The 23,980-nt window shown below is 44.5% G+C and overlaps 1 protein-coding gene across 3 annotated transcripts in view; it reads right to left on the bottom strand.

The window, feature by feature from the left end:
* prdm16 (PR domain containing 16) overlaps positions 1-23,980 on the bottom strand; it is a 205,551-nt gene that overhangs the window by 131,005 nt on the left and 50,566 nt on the right. For all 3 annotated transcript variants that reach the window (XM_041846075.2, XM_041846077.2, XM_041846074.2), the window contains exon 2: positions 4,711-5,111. In XM_041846075.2, the coding sequence (XP_041702009.2) occupies positions 4,711-5,111 (401 nt within the window). The remainder of the gene's footprint in view (positions 1-4,710; positions 5,112-23,980) is intronic.

Genomic DNA, 23,980 nt, shown 5'->3' with positions numbered 1-23,980 from the left:
ATGAATGATGCTGATATGGAAAAACACTCAAACGCTATAAGCACAAACAAAGAAAAAGTCATAATCTGCCCGGCAACAAAGTCATCCCAAGGTCCTTGAGGGCTCGAGACCCTTTGAAGCTGGGAGGAGGTATGGCCGACGGGTGACATACACCCGGGTAATGGGTGTGTACCACACATGCACCGTCAAAAAGGGTTGCTATTTCAACTTCAACAAGTCTGTGCGATAACTCATATTTTTAACAAGTTGAAACACTCAAGATGTTTAACAGTGCAGACCCACATGACAGGTCACATTAAAATACTTGACGTTAGTCCCTAGACGTTACAAAAAGTTCCAGAACAGTATCACATTCACCACAGTACCATTTCAAACACAGATAGTCGCTTGCACACAGCAAACTTCTGAGATTCCATCGACCAACACCAGCCAGATCAATCACAAGGAGGTAATTACACCCTACAAAGGCTCACAATGTGAAGACATGGCAAGGCGCTGTGTCTTTCCTTTCTGTCTTCACATGGAGAGAGATTTTATCAGCGACCCCTGAATCATTTGTTGACTCGGCGCAAGTGCCTTCTTTGAGATAGCAAACACTTCAGATGCAGGACAAAGAGAAAGGGCGAGATGACAAAAGTAAAAGGTGTTGGAGTGACAAAAGGCATGAATCACGGGGGTGACACGCCCTGTCATGGGGTTAGGAGGAGGGTGAGTAAACACCATTAATACTGCTTTGGAAAGGGATCTGCGCTTGTTTGATTTGGGCTTTGCTGCGTTCCCTCGGCAGCCCGAGACAAAACAAAGATATTTGATTGAGTTATTTTACAGTTTGAATCACGGACATCTAGAGAGATGGTTCTTTGTTTCAATGCTGGGACATCCTTCTGTTACTCATAGTGGGTGGATATGGGGCTTACGCATCCTTAAACACACACACGCACATGTGAGAATATATTGTTGTACCACGTTGGGGATCTTGAACTTTGTTTTTATTAAAATAACCCCTCTCCAGGTGTCCACACACTTACACTCAAGCGCGCATGCACACACACACACAAACACACACACACTTTCATAAAAAGAACCGCACACACTGACACATATAGTATCTATTCATGCAACACCGCACACACCCTTACCAACACACACACACACTTTTCACTTGTGTCCTCTCTTCCAGTGCCCTCTACCTCCCTCCCTTTCCCAGAGGGAGCGTGAGCTGACAGAGTGCTACAGTGTGCTGCGAGGGGGGTGAAGAACAGGAGAGGAGCAGCAGTGTGAACCTCCATTGTACGCCCGCCTGCTCCTGTCAATACCTGATCCGGGACCAAACACTGCTCTCACAATAGACCGTGTCACTCTGAAGGATCCCTCCCAGTCCCATAGCAGAGAGGCCTTCCAGGCAGGGGCCCGTGCGCACAGCTTGATTGAAATGGGTTATTTTGCAGAGCCAGGGCGTTATATTATGTTGTGATAAAGGGGAGCATTATAGCTTTTAAATGGATGACTCCGGGTGGCTCTGCCATTGCAGTGGGGGGAGCGGAGGGACAGGCTGAATGGATGTGGCCCCGAGCTAAACATCTCCTAGATTGAGCTGTCCGTCTCGGGGAAATGAGTCCGAGTTAACACCTCGCCATCGCCCAACGCCCCAGGACAGACAAGACTGGGCTTCCTTTTCTTCTCTGTTCAGTTCTTTTCTCTCCACCTGGATCATTCTCATTATCCAGGAAGGGATGGTGGCGGTGGCGGAGCCGTGCCATGCTCCAGGGCTGATCACACACAGACGTCAAGAGACACACACACACGCACACACACCTTAGCTTTTCACCCATAGAGCCCCATTCACACTGCCCATTAACTCTACCCAGGCCCAATTACACACAGACCTCATGCACACACACATCATACATCATCTTAACTCTACACACTACCCAGATATCATTACACACCTGTCTGTGCCACAACTCTAACCAACACCTATTCTATAGGTGGATCCACATCCAAACTGCACCTTACAGTATACGATCCTTTCAACTCCCATTCAATTCCCAAAATGATGACTACTAGTGTTAAAACCCTACCCTGAGCATTCTGTAGATAGGATCACGTTTAGACAAAGGCGATCTGGGATCTAATCAAATATTATCTCTCATAACAAGTCCTCCCTATTCAGATGGGGCTAGAGGGGACAGACTGACAGACAGGGGGCCAGGGGGCCCCCCTCCATCAAGGCCCATTAACAGCACTGACCTCCCCCCTGCTTTCTTAGTGCCCCATCTCCCCTGTCTCTCTTCTCCCTCCCTCTCTCTCGCTTCCTTCTTCTCTCTCCCTCTCTCTCCCTCTGTTCCTTCCCTCCCTCTCTTTCTAGGCCTGTCTATTTTTCTAAGACCAGAGGCGGTGTGGGGAGGGGTCCTGGAGGAGTTTCGTGATGGCTATCGATGGCTGGGCTGTTATGACTATCTTTGATAAGAAACCTAAAAAAGAGAGAGAGAGAGAGAGAGAGTGAGACAGGATGTCTCTTCCAAACACAGGCGAGACGAAGGCGAGGTGGGATTTCGACAGCGGGAGGAGAAATGTTTGGGACCTTCTGTTTGTGACGTGCCCAGCGGCAAAACAAACTGATAGGTTTTTTGAAATGGCAAAGAAAAAGGACAGACCGTGACCTTAGATTGACAGATAAAGCGAAAGTAGCCGAAGGAACGTCACACCACTCGAAATCAAATCCAAAACGTTCAAAATAATTGACACTATAAACTATGCATTTTGAACGAGGTCCTGACTAGCTGAATTATTGGGTTACTGCTAGAACAGTATTGAAATAAAATACTCATATACAGACAATGATCTCTGTCTGGATTCTGACTAAGTCATGGAGCTATCAGAACCTCTTCAGTCGGTCATTCTGAGGCCGACCCCTCAGAATCACTGTAAACAATGTTCAGCAGTCATTTTGGGCCTGTAACATTTTGAGTGTTGTACAGGGTTAGGCAGGAGCAGTTTACACACACACACACAGAGAGAGAGAGAGAGAGAGAGAGAGAGAGAGAGAGAGAGAGAGAGAGAGAGAGAGAGAGAGAGAGAGAGAGAGAGAGAGAGATAGAGAGAGAGAGAGAGAGAGAGAGAGAGAGAGAGAGAGAGAGAGAGAGAGAGAGAGAGAGAGAGAGAGAGAGAGAGAGAGAGAGAGAGAGAGAGAGAGAGAGAGAGAGAGAGAGAGAGAGAGAGAGAGAGAGAGAGAGAGAGAGATAGAGAGAGAGAGAGAGAGAGAGAGAGAGAGATAGAGAGAGAGAGCGAGAGAGAGAGAGAGAGAGAGAGAGAGAGAGAGAGAGAGAGAGAGAGAGAGAGAGAGACAGTGAGAGTATTGCTTTCAGGGGGGGGAGAGAGAGAGAGAGCAAGAGAGAGAAAGAGAGAGAAAGAAAGAGAGAGAAAGAAAGAAATAAAGAAAGAAATAAAGAGAGAGCAAGAGGGGGAGAGCCCTATGCGTGCCCCGTAGGTCTAGTCATAATATGAACTTTCCAGAGGAAAACGCTTTCCGTGGTATTGTGCCATGTAGCGTGTGCCTCGCCTCTCTAATCGGCTAATGTTTCTTCTCGCGTACTGGACTAGAGGAGGAAAAAGAGAAGGAGAGAGCGAGAGGGGGGAGAGAAAGAGAGAGAGATATGGATTGCATGGGCAGAACGCTGGGGATAATCGGCCTCCCACACACAATACACGAGATTGAGTGTGCATGTGAGAGAGCCAGTGAGCCAGTGCATGGCGTGCACACATTCGCCAGTGTTCCACAAGTCTATGGATAAATCCAGCAACTGCATATGACGGTTGTCTCAGTCAGCCTACATACTGTACGGTACACCCTGTCCGAAGTGGCTGCCTCCAAACTATACCCAACCTTTTAGTGACGTGATTAGCTCAGAGTGCGTAATTACATGTGAAGGTAATGCTATATAATATCCAACTATATATGTGATTGACCAAAACGCCAGCCTGCTGAAATAAGAAGCCGACCCGGGAAGATTCTGGTCTGATTAGCTGTGCGGTGGAGAGAGACAGAGGGAGGGGGAGAGAGAGAGAGGGAGGGTTAGAGAGAGAGAGAGAGAGAGAGAGAGAGAGAGAGAGAGAGAGAGAGGAAGGAGAGAGAGAGAGAGACAGAGAGAAAAAATTATTCACTCCATGAGCTTACTGAAGCAACTTCAATATCCTCTAATGTCATGTTGAAATTAACATTAATAGTTCAATACGGCTAGCTGCACACTTCTTCCATTTCCATATTGTGTGGCGTGACCAAACAGGCGCGCTCCGTCAGATGGATAGGGGGAGGCAGCACCGAAACGCTGATACCTCCAGTAATCAGTTGGATTTTCCAATGTTGGCGACCAATGCATTTTAAAGAGACGACGGTGGGCCGGTTCAAAGATGAGGTCCAATGGTAGTAGGAGATGCAAATGGAAAGAGTATCTTCGTTTGGCGGCTAGATGGTCTCACCGGGCTAAAGAGCCGAGGACGAGGAGTCTCTAGCACCGTTCACTTACCTCTCTCAAGGTTGCGTCACAGAAAAGGACCCTTAATTCTTCAACACGTTTTTTTTCATTCAGACTCAATCAGAATATTTACCTCTCTCTGCAGGTACTTAAACAAGCTACAAACTGGGTACAAGAGCTAAATCACAAAGTTAAGATGTCTAAACGTTGACAGAACGTCAAAACTACGACCTACCTCCCATCCGAAGGAGCCGTCTTTGACTGTGGCGCTCTGCAGTGCGCTGTGAGGTCCGAAGCACTCTCCTATCCCGATCCGAGTTTTGGCCCATATCCCCAGGCCCGCTCCGGGGACTGAGGACTCGCGCAGCTCCAGGTCACTGGGGATGGGAATATCGTCGGGAATGTAGACGGGCACCTCATAGGGCGAGCCTTCCTTGGGCGTGAAGGGGTCTTCGTTGTGGTGATGGTGGTGCCCATGGTGGCTGTGGTGATGGTGGTTGTTGGGGTGTGGTGATGGGGGTCCTACAGGGATGGGGGACATGATGCTGTCCTCGGTCTCCTCCTCGCCACTCTCGGCCCCTCCCGCCAGGAGGTGGGGCTCTGTCTCGTACATGCTGTCCACTGGCTCACTGTCATCTGAGAGAGACGAAGAGAAAGAGAGAGTTAGTTTTGTATCTTATATTCAACCTTTCTTTAACCACACAAGTCAATTGAGAATCAGAGAGAGAGAGAGAGAGAGAGAGGAGAGAGAGAGAGAGAGAGAGAGAGAGAGAGAGAGAGCGCCAAGAAGGGCCTTCTATGCCATCAAAAGGAACATAAAATTCGACAAACCAGGATCTGGCTAAAAATACTTCAATCAGTTATAGAACCCATTGCCCTTTATGGTTCTGAGGTCTGGGGTCCGCTCACCAACCAAGAATTCACAAAATGGGACAAACACTAAATTGAGACTCTGCATGCAGAATTCTGCAAAAAGATCCTCTGTGTACAACGAAAAACACCAAATAATGCATGCAGAGCAGAATTAGGCCGATACCCGCTAATTATCAAAATCCAGAAAAGAGCCGTTCAATTCTATAACCACTTAAAAGGAAGCGATTCCCAAACCTTCCATAACAAAGTCATCACCTACAGAGAGATGAACTTGGAGAAGAGTCCCCTAAGTAAGCTGGTCCTGAGGCTCTGTTCACAAACACAAACAGACCCCAAAGAGCCCCAGGACAACAACAACAACAACACAATTAGACCCAACCAAATCATGAGAAAACAAAAAGAGAATTACTTGACACATTGGAAAGAATTAACAAAAAAACAGAGCAAACTAGAATGCTATTTGGCCCTAAACAGAGAGTACACAGTGGCAGAATACCTGACCACTGTGACTGACCCAAACTTAAGGAAAGCTTTGACTATGTACAGACTATTAAGAAAGGCCGCCGTAGGTAGACCTGGCTCTCAAGAGAAGACAGACTATGTGCACACTGCCCACAAAATGAGGTGGAAACTGAGCTGCACTTCCTAACCTCCTGCCAAATGTATGACCATATTAGAGACACATATTTCCCTCAGATTACAGAGATCCACAAAGAATTAGAAAACAAACCCAATTTTGATAAACTCCCTTATCTACTGGGTGAAATACCACAGTGTGCCATCACAGCAGCAAGATTTGTGACCTGTTGCCACAAGAAAAGGGCAACCAGTGAAGAACAAACACCATTGTAAATACAACCCATACAATGGGGAAAAAGGTATTTAGTCAGCCACCAATTGTGCAAGTTCTCCCACTTAAAAAGATGAGAGAGGCCTGTAATTTTCATCATAGGTACACGTCAACTATGACAGACAAATTGAGATTTTTTTTCTCCAGAAAATCACATTGTAGGATTTTTAATGAATTTATTTGCAAATTATGGTGGAAAATAAGTATTTGGTCACCTACAAACAAGCAAGATTTCTGGCTCTCACAGACCTGTAACTTCTTCTTTAAGAGGCTCCTCTGTCCTCCACTCGTTACCTGTATTAATGGCACCTGTTTGAACTTGTTATCAGTATAAAAGACACCTGTCCACAACCTCAAACAGTCACACTCCAAACTCCACTATGGCCAAGACCAAAGAGCTGTCAAAGGACACCAGAAACAAAATTGTAGACCTGCACCAGGCTGGGAAGACTGAATCTGCAATAGGTAAGCAGCTTGGTTTGAAGAAATCAACTGTGGGAGCAATTATTAGGAAATGGAAGACATACAAGACCACTGATAATCTCCCTCGATCTGGGGCTCCACGCAAGATCTCACCCCGTGGGGTCAAAATGATCACAAGAACGGTGAGCAAAAATCCCAGAACAACACGGGGGGACCTAGTGAATGACCTGCAGAGAGTTGGGACCAAAGTAACAAAGCCTACCATCAGTAACACACTACGCCGCCAGGGACTCAAATCCTGCAGTGCCAGACGTGTCCCCCTGCTTAAGCCAGTACATGTCCAGGCCCATCTGAAGTTTGCTAGAGTGCATTTGGATGATCCAGAAGAGGATTGGGGAGAATGTCATATGGTCAGATGAAACCAAAATATAACTTTTTGGTAAAAACTCAACTCGTCGTGTTTGGAGGACAAAGAATGCTGAGTTGCATCCAAAGAACACCATACCTACTGTGAAGCATGGGGGTGGAAACATCATGCTTTGGGGCTGTTTTCTGCAAAGGGACCAGGACGACTGATCCGTGTAAAGGAAAGAATGAATGGGGCCATGTATCGTGAGATTTTGAGTGAAAACCTCCTTCCATCAGCAAGGGCATTGAAGATGAAACGTGGCTGGGTCTTTCAGCATGACAATGATCCCAAACACACCGCCCGGGCAACGAAGGAGTGGCTTCGTAAGAAGCATTTCAAGGTCCTGGAGTGGCCTAGCCAGTCTCCAGATCTCAACCCCATAGAAAATCTTTGGAGGGAGTTGAAAGTCTTTGTTGCCCAGCGACAGCCCCAAAACATCACTGCTCTAGAGGAGATCTGCATGGAGGAATGGGCCAAAATACCAGCAACAGTGTGTGAAAACCTTGTGAAGACTTACAGAAAACGTTTGACCTGTGTCATTGCCAACAAAGGGTATATAACAAAGTATTGAGAAACTTTTGTTATTGACCAAATACTTATTTTCCACCATAATTTGCAAATAATATTCATTAAAAATCCTACAATGTGATTTTCTGGAGAAAAAAATTCTCATTTTGTCTGTCATAGTTGACGTGTACCTATGATGAAAATTACAGGCCTCTTCATCTTTTTAAGTGGGAGAACTTGCACAATTGGTGGCTGACTAAATACTTTTTTTCCCCCACTGTATGTTTATTTATTTTCCCATTTGTATTTTAACTATTTGCACATTGTTACAACACTGTATATATACATACTATGACATTTGAAATGTCTTTATTCTTTTGGAACTTCTGAGTGTAATGTTTACTGTTAATATCTATTGTTTATTTCACTTTTGTTTACTATCTACTTCACTTGCTTTGGCAATGTTAACATACATTTCCCATGCCAATAAAGCCCTTAAATTGAAATTGAATTTAATTGAATTGAGAGGGAGATAGAGAGAGAGAGCCAGAGAGAGAGAGAGAGAGAGAGAGAGAGAGAAATTACTACAAAGTATATATACGTCTTCAGAGTGAGAAAAATATGCTTGACATTCACTGCAGTATCTTGATCTCTCTCAACAATAGGACTATATACCAATATCACCAAAATACTAACTATATTTTGTAGACAGGACTTTTCTAGACAGTATCACCAATAGCACGTAACCATAGAGGTCACTAGGCCCGTTCTACTAACTGACTCACTCAACCCAAACAAGCGAAAGACGGAAAAACTAAAAAGCCTTCAAACCCAGTTAGGGCTGCCTTCCCACAGTATTCCCAGTGAGGACATTCCTCACCGTCAGAGAAGGACCTGATGGGACATGGTGTTCCATTCAGTCACAACCACCAACATTCACTGCAGGGTCATCTTACAGATAATGGGGGAGAAATGACCCAGGCATTGCCAGTCACTCGCCAGTTTAGATTAGTCACCTATGTTTGTCACTGTTCTGTGGCTGACAGCGTAATTGCGGCGTTCGGGATTCCACCTTCCAGAGTCAGCGACAACGATGACGACAAATAATTAGAGGGGCACGAGTCTAGCTACGCACACTAACCTCCCTCTCGCAGTCACGGTCAGATCACTTGGAGATATACAGACACATATTTTGGAGCAAAAGTTGGAAAGATATGCCACTGAGTAAATGAAAATGAACAAAACAATTCAATGACGAAACTCTTGTTATAGGTAGCAGATATCTTTCTGGTGCAAGTGTCATGCCGCTACAAAAAGTGGAAAATCTCGGAATTAAAAGCCACGTCAATACTCACGGGCAGCACTCACATGTAACAAACCCGTTGATTTTGCTGATACCAAACTCAAAACACTTTATAGGTTGCCTGTACAACGGAGGGAGCAGGCAGGCTGTAGCGTGGCAGCGTGGAGAGGAGTGGACAAGTCCTGGTGTCTTTTGCTAGAAGCACTAACTGCAGTTTGCTATCCAAACACAGGCCGGGAAATCAGTCCAAACTAGGCTCCGCAATTACTGCAGGAGTGTTTCCAATCAGCCGGCTCCCTCCTCCTCACGACCGGCCCTGCCAACAACATAACACCGCTTTAGGCCTAACTGAGGCTGGCCTGGCGCTCGCATCCACAGCCATTGAATTCTTAAGCCAAATTCAAAACATAAAGACGGGAGATTTAGCTAGTTGAATTCGCTTACTTCTACTTACTGTTTTATTTATTCGTTTATTTGTCAGGGACCATGTACAACATGCCATTGCACCAGATTTAGCTAGATAGATAATTTTAATCTGTAGTTCCTGGGCAGAAAACAATCAACATCAATACATTGTTACAATAATACAATATAACACATTATTAAAATACCTATCTGTAAAAAAAGTCAAAATATACAAATCGACAATATAATGATAATATTACATCAGAGTTTAAATGTCCCTTGGTCCTACAGTATCTAACATCGTAAGAGTCACTGTTGAGTGAGGATACTCCACAAACCAGTATGATCCAGTTTAGAGCCTAATGACCTAATCAACTTATCAGTTGCACAACTTTCAGATCACAAGCATTTTGTTGAACCTGAGATAACAGCTGCAAATCTGTGTACGCGACCAATAAACTTTGATTTGATTTGACTTTGAAACATTAGATCAAGAGCTGTTCATGATGATCCTTACTGTATTTAATGTACGAACAGAAAGTCTCCGAAGATAGACATTGGAATGACGAAATTGAGGAGAATGGAACATTGGATAATTGACACCAAGGAGTATCTGAAATCAATTATCTGCTTTCGCTCCAATAAACGCTTGGGTTTTGGCTCGTAAAATCGAGAGAAAAAATAATTGCTGAATTAACGGATATGTAAGTCTAGAATGTAAAGGTGAAGTATGAAAGCACTGTGACAGGCTCTCAGCGACTGGCAAGAGAGCGTCCTGAGAGATCCGGGAAACTTGTCATATAAAAGCTGGGCAGTAAAACGAAGGCTTTTATGACCGATTTTGCGTCATCCAGAGGATTTTTTTTTTGGGGGGGGGAGAAACGTTTTACCAATTTTTTTTAATGATCACGGTTTCATAGGGGCCTAGACCAGGCGGGCAATTAAGCAAAGGGGAACATATGCGCCAGCAGTAGCTTCCACTTTTCACAGATCAATTAAACTTTTATAACCCCGGCCTATCTGGTGCAGTTTTCAAGAATCAAAAGTGTTTTCGAACCACTAAAAACTTTTTTTCTCTCCCCTTTCGCTGGCACCCGACCCATCTAGCGCAATTTGAACAACCGAAGAGAGGGTTGGAAAATCTATTAAATACTGTTAGACTTTAAGAGCCTCGAAGCAGAAACACACAGATCACTACCTCGAAATTGAGCAGCGAGAAGGGTGGAGGGGGGGGGGGGGAAGTAACGTCCCTAATTTTAATGAACAAAACATTATTTGTGTAAGACAGAAACCACTGGAGCGAGTGCCAAGCGAAAACACAATGTGATTTAAAGGAGACTTGTGGCCAGGAGTTAAGATCCTCCGAGCTCAGTTCCCTTATTCATAAAAATTCACCTAAAAAAAGGGAAAGTTAAAATTAATCACCACAGAAAAAAACTCCTCTTCCCTCCTTTTTCACTGTGACATTCTAGTCGATGGCTTGGCCATGTTCGACCATGAAATTCACTACAAATAAAAAGGGAAGGAGGGAGAGAGAGAGAGAGAGAGAGAGAGAGAGAGAGAGAGAGAGAGAGAGAGAGAAGTAAGCAGGAACATAATGAAGGGGCCAGGAAGAGGAGGAGGAAAGCTAAAAACTGACGTGAGACGGCTGAGCCGAGACGTTCTTTACTTGTGTGTTTGGCTTTGGTCTCTGAAGAGGAGTGAGATGTTAGCACTGTCTCCCGGAGGGCTGCTTAAAAAACCTCAGCCAGATAGTGCCTTCCTTTCTCCCTCCACCATGTTGTTCTTTCTCTCCCCGTCTCTCTTTTCACAGGGAACTATTTATCCTGATTACATCAGGGGTCAATCATTAATTCGCACCTTGGGGGTCCTGGCGTTGGCTGGGCCTACAATGGGCCGCTTGTTTGGCCCGTGTTATTCCACTGGAAACTACCGTGCGTCCAGAGAACCCGGCGACATGAAGGCATCAGATTTATTTTATAAATTGTAAATGCACTCCTTTAAACAGGCCCCTGTTATTGCTAGCCATGCTGGAAAACAAAGAGACTTTGGGTGTTCTCTCTCTATCCCATCATGGATGTTTTTAGATTTTATTAAAGCTGTACTATTTAATGTTGTAATGATAATTGATCATGTATGCTATTTGCTGAATTATATCTCTCAAAAAAGTATTTACTAACTTGGCATTTCCAGAAAGGATATTAAATATCCAAAAATATTCTCCAAGGATTTCACACACTTGCCCGTTTCAGTGTTCTTCAGTGTATTCATACTGAGCCAGCAAACCATGATAATATACTCATTAGCACAATTAAGACAGGTTTGACAAGGAACAGCTCATTTAGATTTCTTAGAGCAACAAGACTTATTTACAACATTGGCGAGAAAGAAACAAACCCGTCCCCCCACTTTATAAAATATATAATTGCAAAAATATTAACAAAAAAATACATGAAACATCGTCCAATGATAGCAAAACATGGCAGATAAAATATTCAATTAGTGATTGCAACACTTGACTCGAAAAATAACCGTGACGTACATAGCCTACCTATGAGCATTGAAAATAAATAAATAGATGATGATATGTAGGCTATAGCATAGAAATAAGAATGAATAGAATGGGCTTGTAAGCTCTAACCCTGGCAATTTGACTGCTAAACTCATGGGTACACTCGCAATGGCAGCCTGGTATTGTGATGCAATCATTTCCTTTGTATTTTGGAATGTTCTATCAACTGATGCTGGATTGCCATGGTAATATAGAATGTTCATTCATATGATGCTAACTGATGTGGCTCATGCAATGGAATGTCTTTTTTGTAATGTCAGTTGACTCAACAAATCACAGCACAGATTGAAGGGTACACTTCCTGCTTTTACGTCCTGGCATGGGTACACTTAAAATGGCTGCCAGTCCACCAATTATGCCATCATTGACTTGAATGGAGACGCCCTTTCTATTCATTCTTATTTCTATGGTCTACAGGTCTACATAGTACATGGTACACTCTACTAGGGAATGTCAAAGGAAAATATGAAAATGTTATCAAACAATGCAACGCTTAAAAAAAAAATACTAAGCAGTGATGACCGTTGCCAGGTAATCAATGTTACTATAGTAACATTGACGAGTAAAGTCTTCATCAAAAGGACATTAAAGCGAAAATCTGAAAATCACAGTGTACTCCAACAGGTTCAAGGCTCTGTTTAATCAGCCCCACTAAAGAGTGAGACGTGGAGAGATAGAGATCTGCAGCAATTTTCTGCAGTCTGCATCCACTCACACAAACACATGTTCCTTGTGGCACAGGGACTTGTCTCGGTGATGCCGTCTCGTTTTAGTGGAGCAGCTTTAGCACTGGCTGGCTTAACTGGGTGGTAGAATGCACTCTTCTTTGTGTGTATGTGTGTGTAGCATGAAGACTAGTATGGTCTAGTCAAGCCGTACTTTTGAGACATTCGGCTTACATTAAATCAAACATGCAGTGCAAAAAATCTCTGCAGCATGTGTGCAATGGCATTAAAATGAAAACATTTGTTTAGTTTAGTTTCACCCCGTTGGGAACCCAATTGCATCACCTCAAATGTGTACAATGTTATTTGCAGCACGGTGCTGGTTCGATTGAATTCCTGCCATTGCTTCTGGATCAGTTCAGTTGGGCCTGAACTGCAATGAAGGGCCAAATGTATGGTTAACTCTACCCTCTAATGCGGTAAGAAAATCCAAAATAAAGAAATGTGCGTTGGAGTACTACCGTATGACTAGAATAATACAAATGAGTGGAATTGGATGGCTGTTGCTCAGTGATCGGGCCCTCCCAGTCCAGTGCACACAGAGACTGTATCATTGTCTCAGAGTAAGTCAATATTTCAATTCCGAGGTCCGTTCCTGATGAAAAGCGAGTATCAAGGGAAAACGTACAAATATGCAATATTCCTCCCGCTCTAAATATGGGGAGAAAAAGTTCCTCTGGTGAAAGGGGTGGTGGTGGTTAGGGTGGGAGGAGGGTGTGGGTGTGGGACCATGACAGATATGAAAAATGAGCAGGCGGCCCAGTTGCGCAACAAACTTACAAACATTTGATGTGGGGGTGGGGAGGGGGTGCTGCCTAATCTGGCGCTCGCAGCCCCACCTCCCCAATAATCCACAAAATATCGCTCCATTTAGCGGAGTTATTGGTATCGTTAGGGCCACAAACGAGAAACTCTTACCTGTTTCTCTTTAATCAGGCCCTTTGATGATGGTTCTGTCTTAACAAAGAGCCTTAATCGGCCCAGATTTTTATGGGAGGAAAAAAGAGAGGCGGCAGTAAAAATCTAAAGAGCGCAGAGAAAGAGAGAGAGAAAGACAGAGAGAGAGGGAGAGAAAGAGAGAGAGAGGGAGAAGGAGAAAAGGGGAGAGAGACACAGAGAGAGAGGGAGAAGGTGGGGGAGAAAGGGATGAAACTATGTGTGTGCTTTTCCATGGCGGTGGGTTTTTCATGATGACGTACAGTAGGACGGTAGTGAAAGAGAGAGAGAGGGTTGGTGGGAGGAGAGGAGGAGGGGGGAGCTGCACAGGAGACGGTCAACTACAATATTGGCTAGCCTCTCCAGAAACACACACTGTTTCCCCTTGTAAAAGCAGCGGGGAACATTTCCAAGTAACACTTAAAGTAGCAATATTGCTTCTCCAGAGCGGGGGCGGGTGCCCGCCCACGGGGGCCTGGGGGTGAGATTTCAGCCCCCCCCCCACCCCACCCCCCCACCCCAAAAAGGCCTGGGTTACTCCTGGTGCATGAAAAAATAAGAAAGAAGAAACTTCCACTAACTCGGGCTCTTAAAGCATGACTTACTGTGGATACCTCAGAGATCTGACACACACACACACAGCTCTTTTAGAGAAGCCGCAGACTGCTTGATAAATGTATGTGTGGGTCCCATCGGTGCAAGCAGTGATATACTAAGGGGGGTGTGTGTGTGTGTGCGTGCGCACGTGTGTGCATGCATGTTTTATCCTTACTCAAGAGATTTGGACATGCAGTGGTGAGTATTAAGAGACTTGACCTTGACAACAGGGCATAGGAGTGAGTGTACAATAACAGTTTGGAGAACCTTTACCAACTCTACTATACACACTACCTTTAACATAAGGCCTAAGCTCTAGAAATATTTCTAAAAGGACAGTGGACAGTGGACACATTTCAAGAGTGAAACCTATAGGATTCTTCAATGATTGCATTTGTTTCTGCATTCCGAATGGGGAAGGAATCTGTGTGTGCAAGTTGCTCTGATTGGGCTGATATATTGATGTATCCTTTGTGTTGAGCAGCTGAGAGCTACTACTGCCTGGCCGAGTGAGACAGAACCTTTACAAGCCTCCAGCCAAATGGAAGAGAGCCCCACCTCCTGCAGTGGAGAGCAGGTGTGTGTGTGTGTGCATGTGTGTTTAGTGTGTATGTTGCATTTGTGTGTATAACGTTTAGCTTGTGTGTGGTTGTGTGTGTGTGTGTGTGCTTCGTTTAGTGTGTGCATAACGTTTTGTGTGTATGTGTGTGTGTGTATGTGTGTGCGCGTGGTTTAATGTGTATAACGTTCAGTGTGTGTGTGTGTCCTGCTGTCAGCCACTATATTGCCCCTGTGGTCAGAGGAGCTCCCTAGGGACTTCCAGCCCGGCCTGGCCAGACATTTATTAACAGGCCAGATTAATAGCATTGCGAAAAGACATTTTCACAAACATGATAAATATTAATAATAATCAATAGAAAATTACATTTGCCAAATTGAGTTGCAACCATCACCCAGGGGGAGGGAGAGAGAGAGGGAGGGAGGAGGAAGGGAAAGCGTACAATCCATCCATACAGCCAAAGGGAGAGAGAGAGGGAATGGAAAGGAGGGATACAACAGAAGTTAATATGGACCAGCAGAACGCTGTCTGGTTAATGACTGAAGATTGTAGTACCTCACACACACACACTTCTATGTTGTTTCTGCTGTTAGGATGCACATCCAACCATTCCCCAGGTAGATGTAAAAATAGCATATGAACAGAATAATAGAAATAGAAATAATAGAATGGTCATGGAAGAAAGCTTGATTGGAACAATAAGGATGTTATTGGCTATGCTGATCCACCAGACAGATGCAATTCACACTAGTTATTTCCTCTGGTGAACAGATAATTAAAGAACTCTAGACTAGGGGAATAAATGGTTTACTTTACGACGTACACAAAAAAACAATTTTGTTACTATTAATTCAAGTGATGTCAGCATCGGGGATACGCGTTCGCAATTATCAACACATTGCTCATGGCACAACACCAGGAATGTGTTTTGCGGTGTGAACGTGTGTGCGCGCGTTTCCTTCCTCTTTCCTTCAGTCATCCCCTCTCCCTCCATCTCCCCTCCCATCCCTTCAATCCATCTCTCTCTCTCTCTCTCTCTGTCTCTCTGCATGTACTTACACAGCCAGATCCTGTCCATTGTGAGTGACGTACAGTCCACTCAGAGTGCAGTGAGTGACAGCTAGAGAGGCTGTAGAGGAGAGTGCCCATGCAGGAGGTAAACCTCCCCATAGTAGCCTGCACAGTCTTCCTCTGTGTGTGTGTGTGTGTGTGTGTGTGTGTGTGTGTGTGTGTGTGTGTGTGTGTGTGTGTTGTGTCCACCACCACCTCCTCACAGAACCCTTTCATACACCCTATCTGCTTTTCAGCTAAATAATTCTTTGTTACATGAAAAGTATTTTTAAAGCAATTTGAGTTTGTTTGTTTTTTACATTTATCATTACATTTGAAGTATTACGTAGTGCAGAGTGGCTGATTGGGGAATCGCTATTCTTTCTCAAGACTTTTTGAACGGGCAACAATCTGCCTTTGCATATTATAAGACCAGTGTGTGTTTGTTTAATAGTACCAAATAAGAGGATAGAGAGAGAGAGAGAGAGAGAGAGAGAGAGAGAGAGAGAGAGAGAGAGAGAGAGAGAGAAGCGAGAGAGAGAGAGAGAGAGAGAGAGAGAGAGAGAGAGAGAGTGTGTGTTTGTTTAATAGTACCAAATAAGAGGAGAGAGCGAGAGAGAGAGAGAGAGAGGGGAGAGAGGGGGAGAGAGAGAGAGAGAGAGAGAGAGAGAGAGGGAGAGAGAGAGATGGGGGACAGAAGGAGCGAGGAGCCATCCAGCGTCTCCAGAGCCCATGTCCCCATGTCCATTCACTATACAGCTTCATTTAGCAACCCACTGGGAACGAAGACATCCATCCCCGAAACGAGGGAGCGAAACAGCGAAAGAGAGAGAGAGAGACATAGAAAGAAAGAGAAAGAGCGAGGAGAGAGAGAGGGAGAAAGAAAAGAAAATGCATACATTTTTATTAACAGGGAGAGGGACCGAGAGAGAGAGAGAGAGAGAGAGAGAGAGAGAGAGAGAGAGCGCTTCGACATCCATTGGGTTCGATGGGGCTTGTGCTCGGCACCGCTCCGCTATCTGACTCGGTGGAAATGATTTTCACCTCTGCCACGGGATGCAGCCTCCCCACATACATCACCCGCTTACTCCCAGCCCGCTCCCGGCTCCCCGCTCCCAGTCATTAGCCAGTGAATTAACGGCAATCCACGGTGCTATTAATCACAATGACAAAAGTGTTAGCACAGCCGCTGACCTGCCTGGAGGACTGGGACCACGCTGGGGAGGGAGGAGGGGGAGGAGGAGAGAGAGAAGAGAAGGTGCGATGGGTGGGTGGATGGAGAAAGTAGACTATAATGGAGAGAAGAGAGGAGATAGAGAAGGGATTTAAAAGGAAGCGAACAGTACAATAGAACAGAAAGATAAATAGGGGGGGGGGAATAAAAGCACTTCTCTCTGAGAGGCAGACAGAATAAACCATAACCCAAAGACTGGGACTGAAAAACACACTTCAGTACAGCCATTAGTACACCTCTATTCAAAATGAAGCTGACAGTGCAATACACACACACACACACACACAAATTACACACACACACACACACAGAAAAGAAGGGACCCTATGCATGTAGTGATGTGTGTAGAGACACTGACTAACTGGTCAGGCCTGGGGCCAGAGGCCAGAACACTTGTCATGTCAGCGGAGGGAAAGTTCAGGGACGCCGGGAGGAAAACTGCTCACTCAGACCAAAAGCAATAGTCATTATCAAAGATTGGGCCCTATATTCCAAACAACCCCCGTGCCAAGATACAGAGAAATGTTCACAAATGTGTTGAATAAAAACAGAGTGAAAAACTGAAGAAATAACTGAATATATGACATAGTAGTAAGGCACACACACACACAAATAGCAGTGTTTGAGGAGAAGACCACTGGATCTGTATTGGTGTGTGTGTGTGCATGCGTGTGTCTGTATGTGAGTGAGAGACAGAGAGCAGTCAGGTCAGCTCTGTTAAGGCAGGGGGCTCAGTAAGCCGTCCTCTACGGTGGGGTGCCCTAATCATAGCGTTCTGGCTCATTGCGCAGCCCTCGTGTGTGTGTGTGTGTGTGTGTGTGTGTGTGTGTGTGTGTGTGTGTGTGTGTGTGTCATGTGCCTAGGGCTCTGCCATAGGTTCCCAGTATGTGTATCAACTGAGTGCGAGGGTGTATCTGTGTGGATAGATTCCGTGGGTGTGTGTCTGTGTGGATGGATTCCGTGGGTGTGTGTCTGTGTGGATGGATTCCGTGGGTGTGTGTCTGTGTGGATGGATTCCGTGGGTGTGTGTCTGTGTGGATGGATTCCGTGGGTGTGTGTCTGTGTGGATGGATTCCGTGGGTGTGTGTCTGTGTGTGTGGGTGTGTGAGAGCACCAGAGAAAAAGAGAGCTGCCAGTGGGAAAGCTGTCACAGGAAACACAAAATCGGCCGCGAGCAGCCGTCGATAAATCATAAAATCTGTTCAAAATGACTTTTATTTGGAAAATTGATATTAATTCCGTTCAGTCCTTTAGTCAGCCTGTAATAAAATATTTTATTTCAATGGGAAAACCTGGTTAAAGTACAAAAGTGTTTTTTGGTCAGAATCTGGAGAGAGAATTCAATGAAAAGGATTGATACAAAAGTTACTCTTAGCTCTATTCTCAATTTCAGGCTTAATCAATGAATGACTGAGGGAAGATTCAGCATTTGAATGAACATCACTGATCCATCACTCCTAAATAAATAAAAATGTCACAGAAGTTAGGTTGTTGGCTATTTCAGGTATTACGTGTTTTCTACAGTGGTGGCATAACAATGAATTGAAAGTATTGTATTGTTCATCGACATGTCTCCTGTGTACACCAGCTCAATCCCATTCACATAACTGTACGATCCGGGACCTGATGACTTATACAAATTAACGACTGGGAAGGTATTGGTACGGTTCATAGGGATATACACAGAAAGAAAGAGAGAGCGAGAGAGGGAGAGGGAGAGAGAGAGAACTACATTATTCAGCATCACCCTCAGCTCACTGCCCTGAGTGTCTCCGTCATTGTGACTCTGCTCTCGCTCCATCACCTGGGTCGTATACATTTTGGCACACAATCGCAAAACGTTTTGCGACGGAAAACAAAAATGATCATTTCTCATCGGAAAAGTCTGTGTAGCCCTTTCTTGTTTCAATCCGTTTTCTTCCGTTTGGTGCCTAATGAACATGACCCCTACACCTCAGGTGGGCCCTATTCATCATCCCACACATTTCAACACACTGTCAGGGTGGATGTCCGTCCAATAGGAGGGAGCTCCTAATCCACTTAACATCAAGTCAACTTAACTAACAGCTAACAGCCATGGAGCCTAGCCTACCCAATACCCAGGCCTGAGAGGTGTTAGAGGGACCAGAGTTAGAGGGACCAGAGATAGAGGGACCAGAGATAGAGGGACCAGAGATAGAGGGACCGGAGATAGAGGGACCAGAGATAGAGGGACCAGAGATAGAGGGACCACTAACTCAGGGAATCACTCACTATAGTGTGCATAGATCGCAAGCCATAGTAAGTCAATAGGGCTAACTGGCTAGATACTACTGTTAGTAAATAGCCAGATAGCCACAAAGAATTGTTAGATATTCTTGTGGCTTTGCATAACATTCGTTTTAGGTATTTTTAGCATGTTAAACTATCTGGTTAGCTAGAATATTACGATTCACATATAGCTAGCTGATATTTATGAAGTAAAACGTTTGCTTTGTGTATATCTTGTTTCGTCTCTATTGCCATTGTCCTAGCTGGAAGGTTTAGTGAATGGGTCCATAGTAAGTTAATAGGGCTAACTGGCTAGCTAGCTAGCCACGAATAATTGGTAGCTAGCTACCAGTGGAGGCTCCTCAGAGGAGGAAGGAGAGGATCATTCTACTCAATGAATTTCATAAAAATAAAAATAGTGAAACATAAAAAAAGTTATCCTTTTTAGATAAAACTATACTAAATATATTCACGTCACCAAATAATTGATTAAAACATACTGTTTTGCAATGAAGGTCTACACTAACCTCAACAGCACTCTGTAGGGTAGCACCATGGTGTAGCCGGAGGACAGCTAGTTCTCGTCCTCCTTTGGGTACACTGACTACAATATAAAACCTAAGAGGCTCGTGGTTCTCACCCCCTTCCATAGACCTACACAGTAATTATTACAACTTCCGGAGGACGTCCTCCAACCTATCAGAGATCTTGCACCATTAACTGACATGTTGTCCACCCAATCAAAGGATCAGTGAATTAATCTAGTACTGAAAGCATAAGCTAGCTAGCACTGCAGTGCATAAAATGTGGTGAGTAATTGACTCAAAGAGAGAGAAAGACAATAGTTAAACAGTTTTGAACAAATACATTTCTTCAAAAATGAAGGAGAAGCAAGAGAGAGAGAGAGGAAGAGAGAGAGCTAGCTATGCTGAACAAAAATATAAACGCAACATGCAACAATTTCAACGATTTTACTGAGTTACAGTTCATATAAGGAAATCAGTCAATTGAAATAAATAAATGAGGCCCTAATCTTTGGATTTCACATGACTGGGCAGGGCCGCAGCCATTGGTGGGCCAGGGAGGGCATAGGCCAACCCACTGGGGAGCCAGGCCCAGCCAATCAAAATGAGTTTTTCCCCACAAAAGGGCTTTATTACAGACAGTAATACTCCTCGGTTTCATCAGCTGTCCGGGTGGCTGGTCTCAGACAATCCGGCAGGTGAAGAAGCCGGATGTGGAGGTCCTGAGCTGGTGTGTTTACACATGGTCTGCGGTTGTGAGGCCGATTGGTCGTACTGCCAAATTCTCTAAAATGACGTTGGAGATGGCTTATGGTAGAGAAAGGAAAATGTAATTATCTGGCAACAGCTCTGGTCGACCTTCCTGCAGTCAGCATGCCCAATTGCACGCTCCCTCAAAACTTGAGAAACTGTGGCATTGTGTTGTGTGACAAAACTGCACATTTTATAGTGGCCCTTTATTGTCATGCTGTTTAATCAGCTTCTTGATATGCCACACCTGTCAGGTGGATGGTTTATATTTGCAAAGGAGAACTGCTCACTAACAGGGATGTAAACAAATTTGGTTGTAGCAACCTCATGATGGGTATAGGGAACATTTGAGTATCATGTAGTAGCCTAAACCTATCAATGTTACATTGAGCTGGGTGAATGGAATATGAATGACAGTCATCCAATATGCTGTAATAGAAATATGACCATGCTCATTAAAAAAATTATTGTCCTCCATCTTAAACAGCACCGACCGCCACTGCTAGCGACCCACAAAAAATTGACATCTACAGTACCTTGCATAACATTAGTTTTAGGTCATTTTTTCCTGTTTAACTAGCTGGCTAGCTGGATTACTTTGGTTCACATATATCTAGCTGATAATTATGAAGTAAAACGTTTGCTTTGTGTATATCTTGTTTCGTCTCTATTGTTGCCATTGTCCTGGCTGGAAGAAGGTTCAGTGAATGGGGAGATGCAGCGTGGGGTAATACAGTAGGGGGAGTGCGAGTGCTTCTCAAATGAAATGTTTTATGCGTTCTCCACACTCTCGTCCTCACAAGAACGTACTCAAATGTAATGTTTTATGCGTTCTCCACACTCTCGTCCTCACAAGAACGTCCTCAAATGTAATGTTTTATGCGTTCTCCACACTCTCATCCTCACAAGAACGTACTTAAGAGATCTTCCTCAGAGAATGCACTCGGAGGCATGAGTGTGTGAAGCACGGTAGTATGCATATTGAGAAACACCCACTGTCCAGCTAGGAGGAAAGACCAGAGAATATAGGAAAATCAAGTTTGACAAAGTTTGAGTGTCTGTCTGTGTGTGTGTGTGTGTGTGTGTGTGTGTGTGTGTGTGTGTGTGTGTGTGTGTGTGTGTGTGTGTGTGTGTGTGTGTGTGTGTGTGTGTGTGTGTGTGTGTGTGTGTGTGTGTGCACATATGTATTATGTACATACACACATTCACATAAACATATACACTACCGTTCAAAAGTTTGGGGTCACTTAGAAATGTCCTTGTTTTCGAAAGAAAAGCAATTTTTTTGTCCATTAAAATAACATCAAATTGATCAGAAATACAGTGTAGACATTGTTAATGTAGTAAATGGCTATTGTATTTTTTATGGAATATCTACATAGGCGTACATAGGCTCATTATCAGCAACCATCAGTCCTGTGTTCCAATGGCACGTTGTATTTGCTAATCCAAGTTTATCATTTTAAAAGGCTAATTGATCATTAGAAAACCCTTTTGCAATTATGTTAGCACAGCTGAAAACTGTTGTGCGGATTAAAGAAGCAATAAAACTGGCCTTCTTGAGACTAGTTGAGTATCTGGAGCATCAGCAATTGTGGGTTCGATTACAGAATCAAAATGTCCAGAAACAAATAACTTTCTTCTGAAACTCATCAGTCTATTGTTGTTCCAGGAATACCTGGAATAGTATAAAGTAATCCTTCTTCCCCCACCCCCCATAAAAAAAAGGTGGTTGTCCCACTGGCTATCATAAATTGAATGCACCAATTTGTAAGTTGCTCTGGATAAGAGTGTCTGCTAAATGATGTAAATGTAAATGTTCTGAGAAATGAAGGCTATTCCATGCGAGAAATGGCCAAGAAACTGAAGATCTCGTACAACGCTGTGTACTACTCCCTTCACAGAACAGCGCAAACTGGCTCTAACCAGAATAGAAAGAGGAGTGGGAGGCCCCAGTGCACAACTGAGCAAGAGGACAAATACATTAGAGTGTCTAGTTTGAGAAACAGACGCCTCACAGGTCCTCAACTGGCAGCTTCATTAAATAGTACCCGCAAAACACCAGTCTCAACGTCAACAGTGAAGAGGCGACTCCGGGATGCTGACCTTCTAGGCAGAGTTGCAAAGAAAAAGCCATATCTCAGACTGGCCAATAAAAAGAAAAGATTAAGATGGGCAAAAGAACACAGACACTGGACAGAGGAAGATTGGAAAAAAGTGTTATGGACAGACGAATCGAAGTTTGAGGTGTTCGGATCACAAAGAAGAACATTTGTGAGATGCAGACCAAATGAAAAGATGCTGGAGGAGTGCTTGATGCCATCTGTCAAGCATGGTGGAGGCAATGTGATGGTCTGGGGGTGCTTTGGTGGTGGTAAAGTGGGAGATTTGTACAGGGTAAAAGGGATCTTGAAGAAGGAAGGCTTCCTCTCCATTTTGCAACGCCATGCCATACCCTGTGGACGGCGCTTGATTGGAGCCAATTTCCTCCTACAGCAGGACAATGACCCAAAGCACAGCTCCAAACTATGCAATAACTATTTAGGGAAGAAGCAGTCAGCTGGTATTCTGTCTATAATGGAGAGGCCAGCACAGTCACCGGATCTCAACCCTATTGAGCTGTTGTGGGAGCAGCTTGACCGTATGGTACGTAAGAAGTGCCCATCAAGCCAATCCAACTTGTGGGAGGTGCTTCAGGAAGCATGGGGTGAAATCTCTTCAGAATACCTCAACAAATTGACAACTAGAATGCCAAAGGTCTGCAAGGTTGTACTTGCTGCAAATTGAGGATTATTTGACGAAGGACACAATTATTATTTCAATTAAAAATCATTATTTCTAACCTTGTCAATGACTACCTTTCCTAATCATTTTGCTATATTTCCTATTCAAACTCATTTCATGTATGTTTTCATGGAAAACAAGGACATTTCTAAGTGACCCCAAACTTTTGAACGGTAGTGTATATTATATGTATCCTGTTCCATATCCTCCATATGGTCACATAAAGTCTAGAATCATATTGAACCAGATGAAAGTGGATCAAGCACCAGTAGAGGTGGCGCTGCTAGAAGCTGATGTGTCACTGAATGACCCAGGAGAGATGATATCTGGGATCACTCCATTATAACCCCCCCCCCCAGCTTCCTCCAGCTGAGTAGCAATAGCTCCAATAACACACACACACACTAGCAGAAGTAGTAGAAGTGGTCTGTGGAGGAAGCCATCTTGCTTGGCGGTGAGAAGGAAGAGTGGGAAACAGATGGGAAGGAAGGCAGGAGAATGAGCAACAAGTGTAGAGGGGGAGGAGGGAGAGAGGAGGGGGGAACAATACTACCGGTCCCTCTACCTCCACCACAAACCTCGAGTCGAGAAGCGGAGGAGCGGAGACACACACACAATCAGCCGCCCAGCGCACAATACTGTATACAGCATCGCCAAACAATGGGCCCGCCACAAAGAATTCTGGGAACGGGGGCATGGCTCGCTTCTCCGCCTGCCCGGAGGCCCGCCACGGACCCCCTCTCAGAGCCCTGTC

This window comes from Coregonus clupeaformis, chromosome 24 (assembly GCF_020615455.1).
Source record: "Coregonus clupeaformis isolate EN_2021a chromosome 24, ASM2061545v1, whole genome shotgun sequence".
NCBI lineage: Eukaryota > Metazoa > Chordata > Actinopteri > Salmoniformes > Salmonidae > Coregonus > Coregonus clupeaformis.
This window is presented reverse-complemented; position numbering and strand designations above follow the sequence as displayed.